At 40.7% G+C, this 23,812-nt stretch overlaps 1 protein-coding gene across 1 annotated transcript in view; it reads left to right on the forward strand.

Annotated features, from left to right (window-relative positions):
• Positions 1–23,812, forward strand: part of LOC145985171 (uncharacterized) — a 640,330-nt gene that overhangs the window by 435,086 nt on the left and 181,432 nt on the right. The window contains exon 2 of the mRNA XM_083118869.1: positions 18,193–18,275. Within this exon, the coding sequence (XP_082974995.1) occupies positions 18,193–18,275 (83 nt within the window). The remainder of the gene's footprint in view (positions 1–18,192; positions 18,276–23,812) is intronic.

Here is a 23,812-nt window from a genome sequence, read left to right on the forward strand (position 1 = left end):
GACAGGGTATAGCATCGAGCGAAATTTTTTTGGACGGGGTATAGCTTCGAGCGAAATTTTTTGGACGGGGTATAGCATCGAGCGAAATTTTTTGGACGGGGTATAGCATCGAGCGAAATTTTTTGGACGGGGTATAGCATCGAGCGAAATTTTTTGGACGGGGTATAGCATCGAGCGAAATTTGTTGGACGGGGTATAGCATCGAGCGAAATTTGTTGGACGGGGTATAGCATCGAGCGAAATTTGTTGGACGGGATATAGCATCGAGCGAAATTTGTTGGACGGGATATAGCATCGAGCGAAATTTTTTGGACGGGATGTAGCATCGAGCGAAATTTTTTGGACGGGATGTAGCATCGAGCGAAATTTTTTGGACGGGGTGTAGCATCGAGCGAAATTTTTTGGACGGGGTGTAGCATCGAGCGAAATTTTTTGGACGGGGTGTAGCATCGAGCGAAATTTTTTGGACGGGGTGTAGCATCGAGCGAAATTTGTTGGACGGGGTGTAGCATCGAGCGAAATTCGTTGGACGGGGTGTAGCATCGAGCGAAATTCGTTGGACGGGGTGTAGCATCGAGCGAAATTCGTTGGACGGGGTGTAGCATCGAGCGAAATTTGTTCGACGGTATATAGCATCGAACGAAAATGAACAATGGAGTTTAGTATAATCACTTAACTAACGAGCTATCACATCAAAACATCAAAAGTTAATAATTACATGAGAAATCATTTCGGTTCCTTGGTTAATATCTTTATTGACTATTTCTGAAAGTCACTTGGTAAATTCAACCATAGCCTTAGATAGAGATGGTAATTATTAGGGAACGGATTTTAATGTGTAAAATTATGGTCTGGAAAGGAAAAAAAAGGTTCTAAAAATGTTTTGAAAAACGTGCTGATAAAATGCCTTTATTCAGGTCTATACCAGTTGCATTAACATTCTTTATTCAATACTGTAGCAAATAACTAAATATATGGTAAACATGGTATAATTTATATTATACCATTTTGTAGCTCTCGTTCTGCTCTACAAAGTGAGACTTTCATTCATTAATTCATTGTTTTCTGCCTAATTGGCAGGTTTTTCACTGCAATCTCCAGCTTTCCCTATTATCTGCCTTACGCTTCGTAATACCATACGACCCAGTTAATTTAATCCATAAGCTGATATCTATTTCTTCCACGGACTTTTCCTCCTTCAACCATTACCTCCAAGGCATCCCTTAGCAGGCAGTTCCTTCTTACAGTGTCCTAACCAGTTTCTTTTCCTCTTCTTGATGGTCTCCAGTATAGATATTTTTTTCACCAACTCTTTTCAGTACGGCTTCGTTTCTTACCTTGTCCGTCCATTTTACACGCTCCATTTTTCGCCATGTCCACATTTCAAAAGCTTCCAGTCGTTTCTCTTCATTTCTTCTCAACGTCCAGGTTTCTGCACCATATAGTGCTACACTCCACACAAAACATTTCACTAATCTCTTCCTTAGACCTATGTCCATGGGTACACAAAAAACATTTTTTCCTCTATTGAAAGCTTCTTTTGCTATTGCGATTCTCATTTTCACTTCTTGTTTGCAGCTCATGTCACTGCTTATAATGCATCCGAGGTACTTGAAGCTATCCACTTGCTGAATTCTTTCACTGTTTGCTCTCACATTAATATTCCTTGGTTTCCGTCCTATAGTATTTTATGTAGCTTCCCAAGAAGAGTGAAAATCATTTATATTTCTGTCCAATTTGTTTTAACAAATCATGAAAGAAAAGGGAGGGAAAGGTGCCGAAGCATCAAAGAGGTGGTAACAAGGGGATAAATGCCCTAATCTCACGAAACGGTGCAACAAAGTGTGTGTATTTTACTTGATTTCATGTCTTAAAATACATATCTCAAACGATCGGTAAGAAAACAACTATAGTTTTTGAAAAGTGCTGCACCTTAAAATGCGTTCCCTAGTAATTATAGTCTGGACAAGGCTCTACAATTACCATATTCAACCAATAGAACATCCATTACGCCCATAAGCAAACATTTAACCTCTGTATTTTCTCGTTTGTTCATGTCATCTTGGAGAAGAGGAGTTTGAAATTCTTATAGTGGTAATTAATGACTCTATTAATCAACAGTGTTGACATTGTCGAGTGTCTCAAAGGTCAGCAGCGTGACTATATGGCGGCTACACTTATGCATAGGTTCAAGAGTTTCAAGAATTTTCAACCGACATTAAAGGTATTTTCTGCTGTTACGGCGGCCGGTCCTGATGCTGGCAAAAGAAGTGGGGAGCGGGGTAGCGACCAATCCAGCACGATAAGAAACGCAGCAGCAAGTAGAACGAGGTTATCGTAGTACTTCTTCCCGCCGCGTCCTAACTGTTGGCGCCACCGCTGTTGTCTGGTTGGTCTGTGACGTAATCCCCGCTCCCCCACTTCCCTTGCCAGAGCTAGGACCGGCCGCCGTAAGAGTAGAAAAGACCTTTAGTAAATCATTTGTACAGTTTCTACACATTTGTAGCTGCTATATGTTCAGTAGCGAGCGAGTTGCTTCCCGTAGACAAGTTCCATTCGTGTGTGCAATGACAGCATCCGTAGCGGAGTGGTTAGCGTAGCGCGTTACGCAGGCAGAGGTCATTAAGTTCGAATCGTTCACAAGGCATGAACTTTTCATGGAAATTTTAGTTACTTTGCATCAATTTTCTACCATTTTAATTAATTGCGACGATGAGGATGAATGTACGCCATATTGAACGTGTTGAGTGTACTTGCTCCACCGTTCGAGTCCCGGCCTGTTCCTTTGGGTAGATTCACTTTCAAGTCCGCTCTATGCTCAGATAAGCTGGTAGGGACTAAACCAACGTGCAATGTGTCTCCACCAGGGATCACACCCGGGACAACCTTTGAACATCATATCTTTCGTCTAATCATCATTTATTATCATCGTCCGAAATAACATAAAAGGCGTGAAGCAACATAAAGTAAAAGAAATACAAATACGAATGATGATTAGTTTAAACTGATGAAGAAACACTCACAACTCGAAACCTGAAACCTACATTACAGTGGCGAGATCATGAGCCGATCACTTAACGTAACCCACCGCCGATAGGTTTTACTTATGCTCCTTGGTACGTCTCATTCTCATTGGCCCCATTAATCAAGTATGTGAATGCGAGAGAGATTCCATGTCGCCTGTCGGTTTTACATCACAACTTCAACTTTCTCTCAGTTATATCACGTTTTTGTGTAGAGGTGAAAGCAAGAAATGAAGAGTCCCTGGATGTATGAATATATGACGTCAAGCCATACATCCAGGGACTCTAGCAAGAAAGTACCAGTGGCGCCTCTCGGCGGTGACTGGCAGAACTCCTTGCGGAAAGTACTTCATAGCGAAGATGGTTTACTACCCGAGTTCAATGTCTGCCTATAATACGTTTATCTGTGGTTATATCATGCGGTCTAGAGCACCTAATTTATTTCCGCCAACCCCCTTTCTCCGCCAACTTGAGCGAGGTTCCGTGACTGGTAGCAGGGTTGCCGCTTCCAGGAAAGTTAAAAATACCGGAAAGTTGACGAGCAGAATCAATTAATTTCCGAAAATGTAGTCCACCGAATGAAAATGTCAAACAACAATTCCCTAGTAACATCCCTTCTCAGTGCTCAGTTAAATGATGACAATTTTCTGTCGACTGGTCCTAGAGATAACCGTGACCAAAATTACCCCGTAAGCTTACACAGGCTTCAGGAGGAAAGTGCTCAAATCTTGGCCGCTTAAACGATGCATCGCAACAGATCTCCCCGTCCTCACTTCTAACTTAACTTTGCATGTTGCTCTCCTCCGTCATCCGTAAACGCGAGGTGGGAGGAAATTGACGGGGAGGTGGCTCCCACGAATCGCTGATTAAGTCCGCCATTTGCGAGACTAATAACCGAAATAACTGCGTGCTTAGTTGACTGGAGGCGAGGGATGTGATTGAAGAAAATGGCTCCCATAAACTGGCGTGGAATTTAATTAGTTAGGGCCACGTTTGATTGGAGAGCACCGACGCTGCGCTATCGGCCTTGAGGGTTCTCTACATCGAGATGTCTTTCCGTCATGAGTAAGTGTCCTAACGGGGACAGGCGCTTGGGTTTCAAGATTCCTGGAAGCAGATTTAACAAAGTCATTTGGTTTGTTGTCATGTCAATTACATTATGTAATGTAAAATATTCGTTAAAAAGTATATATGTGTCTTCATTGCGACCGACAGTACGGTTATAATATGTTGAAATTATCATTACTTCAAACTTCTGTTACACCATGTTCTTAAGATGATAGGTGATTCATTGTATTTGAAACGTAGAGTTAATGGGAGCGATGAGTTCGAAAACTGTCGTTTACGGGAGCGTTGAGTTTGAAAACTGTCGTTTACGGGAGCGCTGAGTTTGAAAACTGTCGTTTACGGGAGCGCTGAGTTTGATAACTGTTGGTTACGGGAGCGTTGAGTTTGAAAACTGTCGTTTACGGGAGCGCTGAGTTTGATAACTGTTGGTTACGGGAGCGTTGAGTTTGAAAACTGTCGTTTACGGGAGCGCTGAGTTTGAAAACTGTCGTTTACGGGAGCGCTGAGTTTGAAAACTGTCGTTTACGGGAGCGCTGAGTTTGAAAACTGTCGTTTACGGGAGCGCTGAGTTTGAAAACTGTCGTTTACGGGAGCGCTGAGTTTGAAAACTGTCGTTTACGGGAGCGCTGAGTTTGAAAACTGTCGTTTACGGGAGCGCTGAGTTTGAAAACTGTCGTTTACGGGAGCGCTGAGTTTGAAAACTGTCGTTTACGGGGGCGCTGAGTTTGAAAACTGTCGTTTACGGGGGCGTTGAGTTTGAAAACTGTCGTTTACGGGGGCGTTGAGTTTGAAAACTGTCGTTTACGGGGGCGTTGAGTTTGAAAACTGTCGTTTACGGGGGCGTTGAGTTCGAAAACTGTTGCGTATAGGGTCATTGAGTTTAAGCTAACCGCGACGATGAGCATGAGTGATGATGAAATTGATGAAGGCACGACCAAAATGAACACCCATGTCCAGCTCGGGATTCGAATCGGAGACCCATGGCGTCGTAGCGTCGCTGTGACATTGTATTCGTTTCTGAGATCATTGTTTTCGAAGCGTACAGCTTTTCTCTCCTCGTTGTGTTAGAAAAACATCGGTTATGGCTTCGTTATCTTTGACACATTTCGTTTGTTTGGTTCATTATATTCAAGCACTATCTGTTTGTACATTATGTTCAAAAACTATTGTTCAAGTCTTCATTGAGTTCAGGAATCATCGACCACAATTTATTTTACTTTCAAAATCAATCAATCGAAACTTTATGCTCTAGAAATATCAATATTTTTTATGATTTATTTTACTATATTACAACACCTATTTGCTCCAAAACTCTATGCACAGAGATTCAAATAACGTCTTGACGAGTATTGCTCTCACCTCCCCTCCCGCACCACTTCCTTCCATCTGCGCAATCTCTACTGGCTTTACACGTTTCGAAACGAGACTAGAACCAGGAAATATCACTTGGAGAAGAATGTCTGTAACGTACAGCATTTTTATCTACATCTGGCAACCCATCTCCCTCATCATCTTTGTATTGGATCCTTTGAAGCTGCAAGAGCTAAATAAGCTAGCAATTAAATTGGTTTCTTTTTATCTCTCTCTCTCTCTCTCTCTCTCTCTCTCTCTTTCTCTCTCTGTCTCTTTCTCTCTCTTTCTCTCTTTGCTTTGAGCTACAAGGCTTGCGAGATCTCCCTTCCTTGTTACCGAGGCTTAATTGTTTCGCTTCTAAAAGAGATTAAAAAGTAACAGCGGGTTCTGTCTACAGTTTCCTCGCGTTTCTTGTTAATTATTTTTAATTAGGTTTCACGTAATGAGGTAGCGCATTGATCTGCAGCAGGAGAATGCTTATCTTATTGCATATCTTATTTACGCTGTCAACAACTTGTGTTTATTTCAGATTGCTGATATTCTCTCCTTATGCTTCCTGGTGATAAAAGGTTTCCGGGTTTAGCTTCAGCAATTGACACGAGGAGAGAGGGATTTTTGTTAATCTCTTGATTTCTTAATTGATTGATTGAATGATTTATTGTTTTTATGTTCACTTCATGCACAGAAAGGCTAATCGGGACTGAACCAACAGTGTGATCCGAACCACTGTGCCATGTGCCTCCACCGGGTATCGAACCCGGAGCCCCTAGATTGCAAGGGCCTCCCCGATGGCGCAGTGGTAGCGCTTACGCCTTGTTATCAAGAGACCCCGGGTTCGATACCCGGTGGAGGCACATAGTGGTTCGGATCCCACTTTAAAGTGTAGGTTCAGTCCCGATTAGCCTAACTGTGTATAAAATGGACTTAAAACATCAACTCAATCAATCAATCAATCAATAATACCCTAGATTACAAGGCGACGACGTTCCACTACAACATTGGGATTTCTTATTGCACGATAGTTCTCCCTATTTCTTTATTTTTGTAAGCACTATTTTATATTCGATTCATGCACATATATGCTCATTTTAACCGGACTTAAAGTTTAAAGTGGTCTGCGAATAAAATCTATAACCATATAATTACAAAGCGACCACATTCTCTCATTTAGCAACTCTTCATTTTATTGTAAATTCCTTTAAGTCTTTGAAAAATAATTTGAATTACAGTTACAGAACATGTGTGGTTACAGTTATTTCAAATGAGAAGCTTGTTACTTTTATATTTTAGAGTAACAAATGCAATGGTCTTCAAGGTTTTCTTTTGTGCATATAAAACAGCAACAACAATAACTTTTACAGTATTATAGACAATATTTATAACTACTGAAGTGTAATTCCGTTTCTCGCTGGGTTTCAACGGGTTGTTTTTCAGAATTCTAAGTAATGGTGGAGCTGTAAAATATAATTCAATCTTCTTTAAATAAAGGATGCATGCTACTTCATATAGTGCATCGTAATTTGAATGGCTCTGATGAAAAACATGGCAACTGACACTTTGGTAATTTTTGAGTTACAAAGTGAAGATTGAAGGATGGCACATTTTGAGTGAAATTGCCATGTCATGCAATTTGCATTACACTGAGTGAAGCCTTCTGAAATTGGTAAACAACACAAAAACAATTTATCTACAGTATAGCTTCTAATAACCTTTTTTCTTAATGAACTCAGAAATAACCAAAATGTTACCATGTTTCACACCCGATCCTTTCATTTAATATTTATTGTGAATGCTTAAAAGTTCATAGGGTGAAAAAATATCGAATCTAGGTCGACCGCAACAGTTAAAGATATTGGTCATATATTGGGAACTTTATATAATGTTTCAATATTTTCATTTATAAAGGTATTAAATAATCTGAAATAGAAATACTGTTGTTATCATTCTCTATGTACAACATATCATCTTATGTGAGATGGCTTATACATTTGTTTTTTCGCATAAGCGCCATCGAGTTTATGATATTTGGAGCAAGGCAGAGCATAACGTCAAAGAAGGGGAGGAAATCGAGTATGCTGAGCGAAGTATTACACGCTGCTAACCGTAGTCGCTTTCCCATCCTCTACACAATCCTGCCGGCCTCCGTGGTAGAGTGGTTAGCACAACTCGCTACGACACCAGGGGTCCCGAGTTCGAATCCTGGCCTGGACATGGATGTTTGCGACTGTCATCAATTTCATCATGTCATCACGCACCTCCATCTTCGCAAATTAGCCAAAAGTGGCACAAAAGGCGAAGTAAAATAAATCAAATCAAATCTACACAATCCTGTTCCCTCTTACGTGTCCATTGGTAAAGCCGTCTCCCGTCACTACTTCCGCAGAGAGTTGTTTCTTTCGCCTGCTCCAGAGATGACCGAGACAGGGTATAGAGTACAGTGCTATGCGTACGTAGTGTCAGTCAAATTGTACATCACTATTTTCATTCATACTTCGCTTACATCTTAGGGTTTTAAGAAACGTGACTACACTTATTCTGGTGCAGAGGATTCGTACCGATTTATCTTTTGCTTCAATTCTTGAACAGCGCATTGAGTAAAAGAAAGTGAAATAACATGATGAACAATTTTCTGGTAATACTTATGCATTCCACTCTACAACGGAGGCTGTTTAAAATATTCGCGCGCATGTCGAGACTTAAATCTATACCCAATGTTGTATTTGAAAATTTTGCAGTGAGGAGAGGATTCTAGAGTGCGCGTCAAATGTCCTGCATATGGCCTTGAACTGCTGAACAGCACCAGCGAATCACAGACGTGCGGCGTTGCCTAGTTCCGTGACAAGGCGTTTCACTCAACCACGCTGTATCTCTTCGGTGTGAGATTTCGACATGGCACCGCTGCAGTGCGCTGCTATTGGCTATCGCCATATGCAGGAGATTTGAAGCGCACTCTAGTAACTGCCATTCAAACACCAGATTAGTATGAAAATTATGTGTGTTTTGATTGACTGATTTGCTTTATTTTACTTCCCTTTATGTGCCACTTTTAGCTAATTTGCGAAGATGCGGATGAGTGATGATACCATGAAATTGATGAATGAGCACTCTCAAACACCTATGCACAAGCCGGAATTCGAACTAAGGACCCCTGGCGTCGTAGCTCGATGTGCTAACCCACTCCTCCACGGGGGCCAGCAATTATATATAGTTGAAACCCGAAGAACCAACATTTGATAAGTAGATGGGAAATGGGGAAGCCAGAAGGTTTCACCCTCACCCTCTCTTCAAATACCATCCTGTGCACCTAATGAAAAATTGTTCACACTATAAGATTTTATTGGGGGGGGGTTGGAAAGAATCGAACCTTGAACCTTCCAACTGTTTCTTTATAAACACACATACGTACAGATGTAGAATGTGAATATCTGGCAAGACCTACATCACTTCTTCTCCTGTATGCAAGCTCGGCACTGGTTCAAACCAATCTGGCCAATCTCGCATAGCGACTGAACTTTCACGAAATCCACATAACTACTTCAGCTCTGCCAACCTCTCCAGTCCCGGTCTAGAAACCCAGATCAAAGCGTCGATGGGAGTCGACCACGCGTACTCTCGACGAAAAGCTTGGCCCTCAAAGGACTGTACGCTAAGGAGTTTAGTTTAGACACAGTGAATCATCGATTTTGCCCCCCCCCCTTTTTTAGATGAACAAGGATGAAAGTATTTAATATGCGGAAAATTACGTAACGAACAAGTTTTCACGTAAAAAACACAAAGGAAATAACATTACAGTATTAAATATTACTAAAGTTTAGCTGTATCTTTGCGGGTGAGCCCTGACAGAGCCTGCTGTGCAGTAGGAAGAGAAGTGGTTACAGGCTGCCTTAGCCATTACGCGCAATCTCCTATTACTTTTTAACGGCTGTCGACCACCAAAACAGCGAGCAGGTGGCAATTACGTTTGTGTGTGTGTAATATCTGCTCGGATTAGGCAAGCTCACCCGCAAAGATATAGCTCATCAACACTTGTACATTTTGGTTAAGGGGAGATAAATTCATTCATAGCATGTATGGAAATTTATCTGCATCCTGTCTCGGGAATCTGTGGAGCAACGCCAAGCATAACAGTAGAGATCAAAGAAGTGCGCGCTGCTGCAGTCACGTTTCCCCTCTCCGTGCTCTATTCTCCCGCCGGGCCAGGAACAGGCGCGGAGACCTCCTCAAATAACTCAGGGGGTGGAGTATCTCCATCCACCCCTTCCCCACCAATGTCCATTCTCGGTGAACAATTTTTATGGTTAAATGGGCACAGAAAAATACGCAACATTGGCGTTGGTGAGGTTTTCTTCTCTAAATAAACCATTTCGTTTAGTTGATTATCTTAGCGAGGTTATACAGTGTGTCAGAGAAGTTTCGTACTATTGGCCAAATCACAGTATTTGTTCAATATGTCCTTCGTCAATTTCCACAGAGATCTGTAGGCGAAATCACATGTTGTTGAGCACACGGAAGCAATTTCACGTGTTCCTCCTGGAATAGCATCATTCAGTGGTTAACACAGCACGCTATCACGCCAGGTGTCCCGGGTTCGAATCCCTACCTGGTACATCGTCATCCTCACCGTCACGATTAGCTTGGCAGAAAAGGACGCTATAAATAACAAAAATTAAATCTGATAACATCATTCATGGCAACTAATGAAGAAAGCAGAGGCAATTTCATCTTTTGGTCTGTGGTGTGGTAATTTTCGAACACCCTCCACATTATGACTTATAAAAAGTTCATTGGAATAGAATATCGCAGGAACTATAGACGTCTTTGATATATGTTATTAATATTATATGTAAACAATTTTAATATGCACAGTAATATTTTCATGATCTTTTGTTCATATTTATATATTATTTGGTGCCTCAAACTAATATTTGAGGCTGACACCACTGTGACACAAATGCGGAAATTTGTCAGTCAAGAAACGATTAACCATAACCCAAGCATCTGCAAGTTCGTCTTGTCATTAGAATCGAACTATCGTGTGCTTTGTGTCTAACTTCCGAATTATCTCCGTTTAATTGTCATAGATGGCACAACGAAAATTAAGCTTATAATACTACAATTTGGCATTTCCTAAACTTCCAAATATTGTTTATATTTTCTTACAAATATCAGTAAGAGTAGTTTATCTGTAGTATTTTATTCATTGCACATTTGCCGCCAAATGGTGCCGCGGCATCTTTAGAAAACAAACATTTCCTGATTAAGATTTAATGTACAGTCATAAAAAAGGTACGGTTATTAAAATAATCTACCTCTGTAAGTGTATCACTTCAAGATTTTTAAACTCCTTTTTCATACAATTTATAATTTCAACCTAAATAGGTGTAGCTACCCTACCCCCCCCCCCTCCCCGCCACCTACACATTGCAACATACCGTGAAACTGGGGACGGTGTGGAGATCCTGCACATTCACAATCTCGGCTCTTTTCTTTGGGTGGTGTCATCAGCACCAGACTCCTGCCGCCTGTTCTGTCCAGGATTGCCTCAGGGGCCAATTTATTACAGGATGGATCAATCGATGAATCCCAGAGTTGCTCCATGCAGGGACAGCGTTGGTAAAATCGCCACCTGAAATCTCTTACCCCGGGTGTCTAACCCGAAGCTCCAACGTGGCAAGTCAGACATCCTACCGACTGTACCATTGCGAATATAAATTTCACTCTGAACAATACTGATAACACCCCTTCACAATATCCTGAGCAAACGACTCGATACCTATGTCTCCCTATACGCTAACTGTTACGAATCAAAATTCTCAAATAAAATTGCACGCAAATCCACATTCAATTCTGTATTAAAGGACAATAACATTCGAAACCTATATAATGTAACACACAAGCCTTCTAATAAGATGCACTTCGACCTGAAATGTTTAACTCGTTCTTAAGTGCAAGATCAAAATGCAGTACATGGTTAAATTCCATATACTTTGTCTCAGGAGTCCGTGAAGCATCGCCACGCATAACAGTTGAGAAGGGGAGAAAGCGAGCAGTGGCGCAACCACAGGGGAGCGGGGGGCATAGACGCCCAACCTTCGACGGAAGTCAATTCTAGGGGGCAATCGTTGACGGCGAGGGGCACCTACAGTGGGTAAAGAGGAGCAATTGCCCCCCTCGATTTCAAATGTTATGCAAATAAAAATACATTCCGTAAAAATGTTCTTGCTTGCTTCGCTCGCAATGCCTTTTTTCTGTCTCGTCGAGTTCATATCCGTAGCTAGGGGGCGGCGGTAGTCGGCATTGAGCGCCAGATGATCTAAATAAAAAGAAATAAATAAAAAAAAAGTGTTGTGAAAGAGAGAATGCCTTGGCACCCCGCTATTATTTGCGCCTGATTACAGGCAAGTAGGGGGGGCAAGTGAGGGGGGAAACATTGATGGCCAAAGGCACCTGCAGCGGGGCACAGAAGAGCAATTGCCCCCCTCGATTTCAAATTTTATGCAAATAAAAATACATTCCGTAAAAATTTTCTTGCTTGCTTCGTTCGCAATCCCTCTTTCCTCGGTCTTGTCAAGTTCATAGCCGTAGCTAGGGGGCGGCGGGAGTCGACCGTGGACGCCGAGCGATCTAAATGAAAAAGTTGTGAAAGAGAGAATGCCATTGTGCCCCATAAAATTATTTGCACCCTATTAAATCAATATTGTTTTCAGTTGCAAAAATTTGATCTAAATATTTTCTTGCTCGCTTCTCTCGTACTCTGCTTGTTTTCTGCAATGTATTTCAATAATATGTGTTGTATATATGTATTCAATAAACTTTGCATACGTACACAATTTAGTGTGAGCATGTTGCATATGTATTTTCTTATTTTTTGTCGCTCCATGTTTCATATGTGTAAAACATATCTTGTACATGAAAGTTATGCATGTTATATGTACAAAAAGAGGGCCTCCCCGATGGCGCAGTGGTAGTGTCGTTGCCTCGTAATCAAGGGGTCCCGGGTTCGATACCCGGTGGAGGTACAGTCATGTTCAAAAAATCTGTCGCATGGATTTTTTCTAAGTCCAACGTCTTACGAAATTATGTTGGTAGCTCTGAAACAAGGAAGTGTTGTGAAATATACGATCCTCCAATCAGAGTGAAGTTCGATTCGGAGGAGCAGGAGGCGTGACTCACAGTCTTGTCCACAGGAAGTTCAACCAATGCAGCATTTCCAAATATAAGATAACGTCCCCATTGGTTAAATATTGTTTCAATAATGCGAATCGGCAGAAAGATTGCGCAAAAGTTTACTTTGTCGTTTTAATTGCCTTTAATCGTGGCAAAAACTTTTCGTAAACATTATTCGTTCCCATTATTACTATTTGAATTAGTCTTCTTTGAAACTAACAACAAAAGATTATACAATTAACTGTCTCTCTTTCAAAATGGTAATATGAGGACAGGTTTCTTATTATAAGAATTGGAAATTTTAGTGGCCTCAACACATCTAAAATCCAAAATACTAGATCGACGTTATTTTCTACTGAATTCTAAATCCACGTTATACACAGATAGGCTAATGGTGCCTGGACCTACAGTTTAAAGTGAGATACGGACCACTATGTGTCTCCACTTGTTATCCTGCACTGAACGTAGAACAAACAGCTCCCCGCCCCATTTTTAAAACAAATTTACATTAAATATGGTATTTATAAGATAATCATCATTGATTTGATTGTTTTTATTACTGAACGTCAAATAAAACATTTTCCACAAGCACCTCTTCGTCCCATCTCTCCCAATATCTTTCTGTCCCTCTCTTTTCCCCCTTCCCCACCCCCATACACATGTATCAAAATAAATATTTCTTAGGTTTGTATGTGTATAAATATAACATTAAATACCCCCAAAAATACTATTTATTTTCTACTTTCCGTCACCCCTCTCCCACTCCCACAACCCCTCATTGTTATTGGCGTTCGCCAGACCAAGTGGTAATGTATCGACGTCTTGTAATCAATTAATGAAAACTGTTATTACACCCAAACCACTATTTTATCGTAAATGTAAATGAAATGTCATCTCACGTAGTGAAAACAATGTGACAATTGTTCTAATGAGTGATATATGATTGTCAAACACATACATGAATACATTATATTAAGCTCGTGAACTATAATTGGGACAATTTAATACTAATTTGAAACGATTAAAGGCAATTAAAACGACAAATTAAACTTTTGCGCAATCTTTCTGCCGATTCGCATTATTGAAACAATATTTAACCAATGGGGACGTTATCTCATATTTGGAAATGCTGCATTGGTTGAACTTCCTGTGGGCAAGACTGTGAGTCACGCCTCCTGCTCCTCCGAATCGAACTTCACTCTGATTGGAGGATCGTATATTTCACAACACTTTCTTGTATCAGAGCTACCAACATAATTTCGTAAGACGTTGGACTTAGAAAAAATCCATGCGACAGATTTTTTGAACATGACTGTATATAGTGGTTCGGATCCCACTTTAAACTGTAGGCACAGTCCCGATTAGCCTTACTGTGCATAAAGTGGACTTAAAACATCAAATCAATGTACAAAAAGAATTATCTTCGGAATGCATTTATCATTCATTTTCTGCCATTTAAAAATACAGTTTGTGTGCTTGTTTTCCATTATTAGCTAATGTGATATTTAACGTGTTGAAAAATTATTTCAAATCTTTTGTTCCAAGCAAATGCTTGAGCACAGACTTCTACCCCCATTTTGCGTAATTTATGAGGATAATAACGTCTTTGATGCTACTACCACTTGTAATAATGATGATAATAATAACAATAATGTTATTATTATTCTTGGTACGTTTATCCTGGTACTTGCCCCCTCCCCCCAGAAAAAAATAGTGGTTGCGCCTCTGAAAGCGAGTGAGCGGAGCAAAGCAATGCACTGTGCTTGAAACTGCTGGTAGCTGCATTCGCGTTGGTCCTCCATGCAATCCCTTTCCCCTCTCGCATGTTCATTGTTGGAGCCCCCTCGAGTCACTACTTACGCATTGGACTTGTTTTCGATTGCTTGCTCCACAGACTCCTTGAACAGAGTATAGCTACTAGTTATTTTTTGGTGTGCAACTCCTTGTTTCGCTCTCACGTGAAGTGTTGCCAGTGCCTGGACCTGCTCAGATGTGATGGTTTTATCATAATTCCAGATTTTAACCATAATAGCAAATAAAATACGAGAAAAAGAACAGCCAATAGCGTAGCAGAAACACTTTGAGCAATTGAAAGTATATATTCAGGAAAACAACCTTGTCAATGACGTAGATATAGTGCCAATTCTCACATATGAGCGGGTATTTTAGTGAATCCGTAAAGAATACCTTCACTTTGATATTGACCATTAAAAGGTATGAATCTTCAAAGCAAGGTCTTACATTCTTTACTACTTGAGTTGATCTTCTCGTCTGTTGATACTGACGATAGTAGTTTTGGAAGAAAATTAAGTTCATTATTTTTCTCATTGTGTATGTCGTGAACTTATGTTGCTCAAAACTTAACAACCGACCCAAAAGGGGTATACCATGTTCTCTTGTCGAAGAAAATTAACCCATTTTAACCCGACAAGAAGGAGAGAAAAATGCGAGAGATTTGGTGAATGGGTGATCATCGATCTGGATCTGATATCAGACGGGACATTCCTAACAATTTTGTCCCCCAGTGGAAGGAGCAGGGGAGGCAATTGCCCCTTCTTTTCTGTGCAATGTAGCGTTTCAACGTTGGAACTGTTTGAATGTAAGCCGGTCGGTTTTCGCTACGAGCTGTGCGGAAGGTGTGGGTGCTTTCAGGGGAGGGGGGTTTGTAATGGTCCGGAAAGAGTGGGGAGGGAGGGGAAAGAGACGCGAATTTAATTAATCCTCACTTATTCCAACCTCTTCGAGGAAACTGCGGAAGAAAGTAAAAGGAAGGAAAAGAAGTGAGTTGGGGGAGGGGTAGGAATTTCACTGAAAGAAGTTCTTGAGCGCCGAAAGGATTTTAGCACCAGGACTCTCAAAACCTTTTCCCTCAAAGACCCTGGGAAAAGAAGTAGCTGGGATGCAAAACAAAAGGAGTTCCGAAAGTCGCAAGCTGCTGATGCGCTTTTGTTTATACCGCTTGAAGGCTCTGCCGCTGAAGTGTTGGCCAGGGGAAAGCGCTTCGGAAAATGAAAGGAAGTAGAATGAGGAAGCAGCGGAAAAGGAATATTCTTACATGTTTCACTCGAAACTTGTGTAACTTCCTTGGAGGGGAACTTGTTATCTAAGACAGGCCTTGAAAGAAAATATTATGCAAACTATACTCACCTAGGCTGACTAGCGGTAGCGATGCATTTGACCTTTATAACCACCTTGAATTTCGAAGTGGATGTAAGTATGACGTCATTGCTAAATAATTGTCTTACCTTTACATACTTGCCTGACAAACAGCAAGTTTGATAAGCGAAATATTTGAAAGAAAATTCTTTACAAATCTTGTTCACTAATCATGGAATGTATTATTATGTGCTTATCTGTATAATTGAAGTATCATTTTATGTAGTTTTTAAGCCGGCCCTCGTGGCGGAGTGGTTAGCACATCGCGCTACGACGCCAGGGGTCCCGGGTTCGAACCCTGGCATGGACATGGATGTTTGCGAGTGTCTATTCATCAATTTCATCATGTCATCACTCATCCCAATCTTCGCAAATTTGCCAAAAGTGGCGCAAAATGCGAAGTAAAATAAAGCAAATCAATTAATCAATCTGTCGTTTTTAAGGACCTTTCTGATGGCGCAATAGTAGCGTCGTCGCCTTGCAATCAAGGGGTCCCGGGTTTGATACCCGGTGGAGGTACATAGTGGTTCGGATCCCAATTTAAACTGTAGTTCCAGTCTCGATTAGCCTTACTGTGCATAAAGTGGACTAAAAGCACCAAATCAACCAAATCTTTCGTTTTAAGTAAATATTGGTGATATTTACTTAAAACCCATTCACTAAATAGTCAAGAGGCCTTCTAACCTTTACATTTCTATATCCAGCTGGATGCACAAGGGGTTTAGACTTTCCTGCTTGATAGTATATCCCTAATGTTAGACAGCTATGGGTGAATGGTTTACCAGAGTATAAAAGTCGATATAATGAGACCGACGACTCCTGCGTTAATTGTACAGAATTGAGGGAACTTGGTCATCGTTTATTTGATTATATGAATCCAGACATCAGTGTGTGTCAGACAATCCTTTTATTTTTATTACGTCCTTACTATTTGCGCAATCTGAGTTTACATTATTTGGAATTCTGAAGTAACATATAATTTGATATTAAGTTGTACTAAATGTTATAAGTCAGTGTATAATTTGGCACAATATATATATATATATATATATATACTTATAACTGTGTTTACACAAACATAATAAATGTTGGTTTAAACGATTCATTTGACTTATTTCCTCTACAGCCTTACCAATTATATTTGGCTACTTGGGTTGGGATGCTGAATTCAAACTGAAATTTCGAAACGCCCGCCAGGAATCGAACGTGGGTCCGTTTGCGTCAAAGTCGAAACAAGCGTTTACAATTCGGCTAAGCGGCTGTACCAAATAAAATGCTACAGTATGTGGCTAATGTTGTTATGCATAGGCATTCTATGTACATTTGTCTCTTTGTCTGCACCAGGTCACGGAAAAATTAGGAATTCATCAAATATTTTCAAGTGCTTAATTGTAAGGTGCCTTTCACGGTCAAATCGTCTGAGGAGCGGCGGCAAGCGCGCCTAGCAACGAGATCTCGTCTTTGCCAGCAAACTTGATGCAATATCCGCGTAACTAGAAACGCTAGCTATGTAATGAAATAAGCACGTACAATTACATGAAGAGTTGCAATTAGAATAAACACGCACCTTGTTACAAGAGGCGTTGAAAATGTTCTCCTGCATCCACACATTTATGTTACCTTTTTAGGAATTTTTCACTAACACGTATCAGTTTCTCCTCCAAAATCGCTTCAATTTCTCTCAATTCTTCTAATGTAGGGCTCTAGGTTTGAAAGCTTTTTTTGCTCGCCACGCAGACGACTTAAAAATGTCTGTTTCTTGTGCAAGCGCCGGGGGATCTTTCACGATGATGTTCAAATCGTGGTCTAACGTCGTCTGCTCTCTTCTCAGTAAACATACGTCGTTTCATCCTTTCCTACTTATCAAGAAGAAACCCTGTTTCCAAAAATTTGTTCAAGTTTTCGAACACTATCTCTGTGTGGAACAGGAACATCTGGGAATTCTGCTGCGATACACTTTAACTTTCTTCCCTACAAGAATTCGTAATGACGTAGGGGTCATATATAAAAAATCGTTATTTTAAATTTTACGTGCCATTATTAGACCGCAGAAAATCACCAGTAATACGTAAACTAAAACAAAACAATCTAAAACACTTGTTGACATCTTAACACTTCACAGACATGTGCAAACTGGACACCAGCTATCTGAAAACTGAAGCACTGGAGCGCCCAGTTCCAAGGTCAGCGTACAGCTGTGGATCTAAATGCCGTCAGACTCGCTTCCACTTGCCGGGCGAGCAGGCCGCCGCTCCGCAGACGACTCGACCGTGAAAGGCACTGTACAATTAAAAGTATTCATTTTCTTTGCTTTCGCTTCTGCGGATATTTTGAAATACTGAAAATTTCTGTTGCTTAAACCTGAATATACCTAATACTGTACAGTGATATTGCGAATTTAAAATATCATATCTTTCTCTTTCAGTGCTAGGAGCGCCGAACAGTCTTCAAGGGGTCAACCTACAAGTCGGTGAGCTTCAACAAGACGAAGACAACAAACTGCAACATGTGAGTACCTACCCTCGTTTTTTTTTACTCGTTTCTCATATCCAGGTAAATAATATTTATCATTGGTGGGAAATTATGCGCCTTGGGCCCCCAAAATTGTCCTCGAACCCAGATAAAAATTGATGGTTATCATTTACTGACATGAAACACCTTCATTTTGTAAATTATCGATGTCCTTTAAGCACACATTGAAACGAAACAGAAATCCTTTTCGAAAATGTATGGTGGGATGCATTGGCGGCGATTAGGGGCGAGGGGGGGGGCAGTTGCTCCCCACTTTTTGCCACCGCACTATGCTAAACCTTATCTAAAAGGGGAAAGTAAACTGTCTTTGCCCCCTCAGTTATGGCACCTTGCTTCCCTAGTTTTGGAACCCAATCGCCGCTACTGGTGGGATGTCGTAAAAAAAAATAGATCTAGTACATTTTGGCGCCCAATATTTTGTGGCCGGAACATTTTGATGCCATTTAAACAATGTGTAATGAGTTTTTCATGGGATTACTCCTTATTAAATTTCTTTTTTAGAAGCTTTATTACTTTAAGAACCTTAAGGGCAACGCCTCGAAGGTAGCGAACAATATTTCTCTTATCAAAACAGCCATAAGTGTATCAATCGAACACGACAGTCTTTGTATTTCTTTCTTGGCCTCTCCGTATTTTGTGCTGTCCAGTGGTCATAATGGGTTTCTTACAGTGTTACTTTTCGATGCAAGACATCTAGGAAGCGCCAAATCGTCGAATGGTCAGCGGAAATATACGATTGGAACCTGGATGCTTCTTTTGCATTTCCATTTAGGACAACTTCGTAGTTATTCCAATGTCTGATGCTTTCAACTTCTTCGCTGCGGACGTCCTACGTAGTTATCTTCGAAGAACCCAGAGCTGGTAGGAGATAGTTTGTAACTTTGACACGCAACTTCTGCCTTTGGGGCTTAGGTTAGTCCCATATAACCTCTTATCGGACTTCTCAAAGGGCATCAATAGGACTTGTAGGATGAATCCCTGCGGGGTCTGTCCAGTAGGATTTGTTTGTTTTTACCTAGAATTACTTGGAATAAAATGTTATCATTTTCTCTTCTAAAATAGCTTTATTCAAGCTTTCAACGATATACATAAGCTTTCAAAATAGACTTTCGCCCGATATAACTTGTAGGCCGAAATCTATGAGTTATATCGCACTGTAAAACCATCAGTGGCGTAGCATGGACATTTCGGGTGGGAACGCCAAGTCCGAAGGAAGAGTCGGCCCTTTCTTGCTTAATAATTTACTTATGGTATTAGTCGCCACAGGTATTATTTGCCTGAAGTAAGCTGGGTTTTCAATAAAACATCATCATTGCATGTTTTAGCTAGAAAATTAGATGCCTCACTATGCCACAGATGTTTTGAACTCTGGTGTTCTATACCTTTTTTTATATCTTTCTGCATGACGCAAGTCATTAAAAACCTACCTGAATCACAAGCGCCTCTACACAACAATAGACGTCATTGTTATGGGCGATCCAACTACTGATTGATTTGGTTTATTTTACTTCGCTTTTCTACCACTTTTGGTTAATTGCGAATATGAATATGAGTGATGATGTTGATGAAGGGACACTGACAAAGAACACCCGTGCTCACGCCGGGATTCGAACCAGGGACCTCTGTCGTCTTGGCGCACTGTGCAAAGCAGAGTGGATGATCCAAATATCGTACACTCTACTGACGTAACAGTGCCGATTAGTAATTCAGACCACTGTTTATTACATCTTAAGAATGCTGATAAACATTTTAAAATAATTTTCTCCAGAGACCATTCCATGTTAAGAGTTTTCAAATGAATGCTAAACATTTCCATTCACACAATATTAAGTAGTTAGATAATAACGAAAAAATACAATAAAAAAATAATAGTTTTGCGGGTTAAGTGGTAGAGCAGCCACAGGCTGAATTTCTATCACGAGGACTTCACCAACTTATTTGACAAAAACTGTGTTGATCTTTTAGTTTCTAACACATCGCTGTTCGTGCGATAAATTATACAATGCAGTGGCCATTAAGAAGCAGTATATTTGAGATTGGTAAGTTACGTCAGTCAATATTGCGTATTGTAGCATCACATAGCACGAGTTGCATGAGCGAAGAACCGGGTAGGAATTCTGCTGCTGTCGTCTGCTTCAGAAGGCAGGAAGGGTCACATGAACCAATCACGGTAGACCTCTCGTACGCTGGCGTAAGAGAGCCCATTTACGCGCGTGCTGTAGAAATGGAAGCTTTCCCTCCATGAAGGCAGCAAGGAATATAGAGTCCTGTACGCCGAACCTGCTCGGCGTCCGGCCGGGAAAGGCATTGAAAAGAGATGCTAGAACGAGTGTTGTGAGTGGAGCGTTGCAAGCGGATCGCGAAAAATAGCCATTATAATGCCATGAAGGTCAAACATATATGAAATTAGTTACGTTTTACTTTATAATCACAGCATTTAAGCATTTTTGAAATTTTAAATCTGGGAACGCCGGGCGTACGGGCGTACTATAACGCTACGCCACTGAAAACCATAGTCTTTTGGTCATGCAGAGAAGCACACCTTTCGGAATCTGGGTTTGAAATACCCGCCTTGGTATACACCAAAACCGCCCAGAAGATATTTCCAAGAGATCCCCTGGATCACCAGCCTGTCGGCAACCAGGTAATGTCCCCCAAGTTTACAGAACTTTCCCCTTTTATACAGTAAATATGTTTACATTTATCCAAAACGACACCATAGTTGTTTATACATTTGCATAGTTACAGAACTTTTACAATATATTTCCTTGTATAGATTATTTCTACAGATAATTTAATTTGCGATTGCAAAACGCGCAGTCGACTAAGGCGACGCAACTTCACTGCAGCCATCTTTAGCTACTGCGGCTCCTGGTATCAATGCCAAAACTGGAATCATACGGTATTGAAACGTGAATGCTACTCGTACATTGTTTGCAAATCTTGTCTTGAACACTTCCCGATTGCACTCGGCAATACATTCATTGTGCCAAGCGAAGAAAAAAAATAAAAGACTGCCTATTGATGTACTCTGTGCCAGAATCGACAAGAAAAACTACATTATTTTGAAATATCCAATAGAGAAAGTTTTGTAGGCAGAATATGTGCCGTTACAGACTTCTGCTTCTTCAGCAGACTCAAAACATGTTGACTGCTCTCTTTCGTTTTGTTGGCAACGGTCTTAAGTTCGCTGTACAGAAACGTTCCGTCCAGTAATGTGTGATACAAGACTTCACCAAAATGTCTGGTAAGAAATTGCCATAACGCCCGACGCAATAATGGCGGGTTCCCGAAAAAATTTGAAGATGTGCCGATAAATCATTACAACATACCCAGTTCTACTCTCTAATTAATCTCGTCTATTCGCTTGAAAACTTTGGATTGTCAACCGTTGCAAAAGCAAAAATTTATTAAATTGTACGTGACGAATTAGTTTCTTATATATTTTCGGGTAGATACATTTTATACAAATTTAATGTTTACAAGTTGTGAAACCGGAATACTCTCGAAGCTGTAACATACGCCATGTCAGCCTGGTGAAAGTTCCCACTTGAAGTGCATAGCTTTCAAGTACGGTTTCCAAGCCTCCAGTCTTGAAATCTAGAGTAAAGTAAATATAAGTAAGTAAAAGTAAATATATTTGGATCTCTACATCTCGACCGTAGCGCCAAATGTGTTAACTTCAGCAACCAATGAAACGCATGTACACACAGAAAAGACTTTTTCTTTAATTTTTCCGAAAGGTAATTCATTCGATACTTATTAATGATTAAAGTAGCAAAGAACTGCAGAACCCATTCACTTTGACGAACGAGTAAAGGAGTGCAGATACTGAGTGTACAGTCATGGACACTTCTAGGTTGTAATGATTGCATTCAAATGCAATTAGGTTGTTACAACCCAGAAGTGTCCGCGACTGTACAACATCACGGTCTACATGCTGCCTACTCATTTCCTATACTCTATTCCAGGAGTCTGTGGAGCAAGCGAACCAGGACTAAATCCTCTGCGCAAGTAGCGATTCCAGGGCGCTCGTCCAATAAACGCGTGATAGGGAAAGGAATTGCATGGAGGAGTCAACGCGAGCGCGCTCAGCAACCGTTTGCAGCATTGATAACTGCTTCATTCCGTCCACTCGCTTTCTCCCCTTCTCTGTCATTATGTGCACCGTTGCTCCACACTCCTGGCACATACTGTAGTCGTATTGCGCTTTCGAACTGGGCACGTGACGTTTAATCTGCGCAAGGTTCCGTGCGAAGTGCATACCCCACTGGACGGTTTCTTAAGAACCTTTTATGGAGTACAATTTATAATGGCGATCATTATGAAAATGCACAGTCGCTGTACGTTTAATTATTTCGGCCACGCAGGCGGCTCTAGAGTTCACCCAGCCTCTATTAAATGGGTACCTGGAGGTAATCCTGAGGGTAAAGGAGATCTGAGCCTGATGCTGATCACATCACCTCCACACACTGTGAATATGTGGTGATTACCTACAAATAACTCCCATATGCCTTCTCAGCGTGTTGCAAATGTGCAAGAGGGTAGCATTATCTTTTTGGTTACGAACCACGATGCAGACAATTTACATTACACTTTACCAGCTAGCTATTTCGTCGACGAATATTGTTCCACCAGTTTACACTCTCTTGGTTCGCTATTCCAATCGTTAAGTTGATAAATGTTATCGCAATGCGGTTCATTTCGGTTCCCTAGACGCTAGATATGAACACAGATTCTGGTTGTAGAGAAGAGACCTTATGTTGCATCTCTGCGATCGTAGAGGTGAAGTTTTCTCGAGACCAAGATTTGGAGTGAGAAGCATCTCTGTGTTCTGTGACTGTAAATGGAGAAGTTTCAAAGGAACCGAATTGGATACTCTTCGGCTAGGAGGAGGGGAGAAGTAAGCGCGGCTTTTGCATACAGCATGCAACATTACATTCAGTCCGGTCAATTTAGGTACTGAAGGTATTTAGAAATCGTACGTCTTCAGATTTATAGTGGCAGCCAGCAAACTACCCTTGCCATTTTATAAAAAAAAATTTACTGTATGCCAGTGGAAACCGTTAAATTTGGGTTTGTGTTCTTCGATATTTCAGAGTATGGAGTAAAGAATACGACTAGAGTTTAGACACAAGAAAAAGTTTATAATTCACGAACAATATAACACAATTTCTATAATGAACTTACATTATGGTATAAACGCTAGACGTCTCGTCACGAAGGACGGTATAGATTTTGCGGCATACATAATAGAAAACTAGATAACAGAAAACTGACGTTAAACAACATACAATAATAATGTCTGGCACACACTGATGATGCAGATCAGGTCTGGCGTAGATGATCAGTCGGTACACAACAGAAACAATGATTCATACATTGAATACTGAAACCTGTGATATTTTTATCATGAAAAATACTACCTATCTGATTTTTAATATGTTGAACATGTATTGTTCCACAATTTCATTGTGGTAAAACCTGGGATTCCCCATCAAACAATTACCTAA

Source organism: Lepisma saccharinum, chromosome 3 (assembly GCF_977018435.1).
Source record: "Lepisma saccharinum chromosome 3, izLepSacc3.1, whole genome shotgun sequence".
Classification (NCBI taxonomy): Eukaryota; Metazoa; Arthropoda; class Insecta; order Zygentoma; family Lepismatidae; genus Lepisma; species Lepisma saccharinum.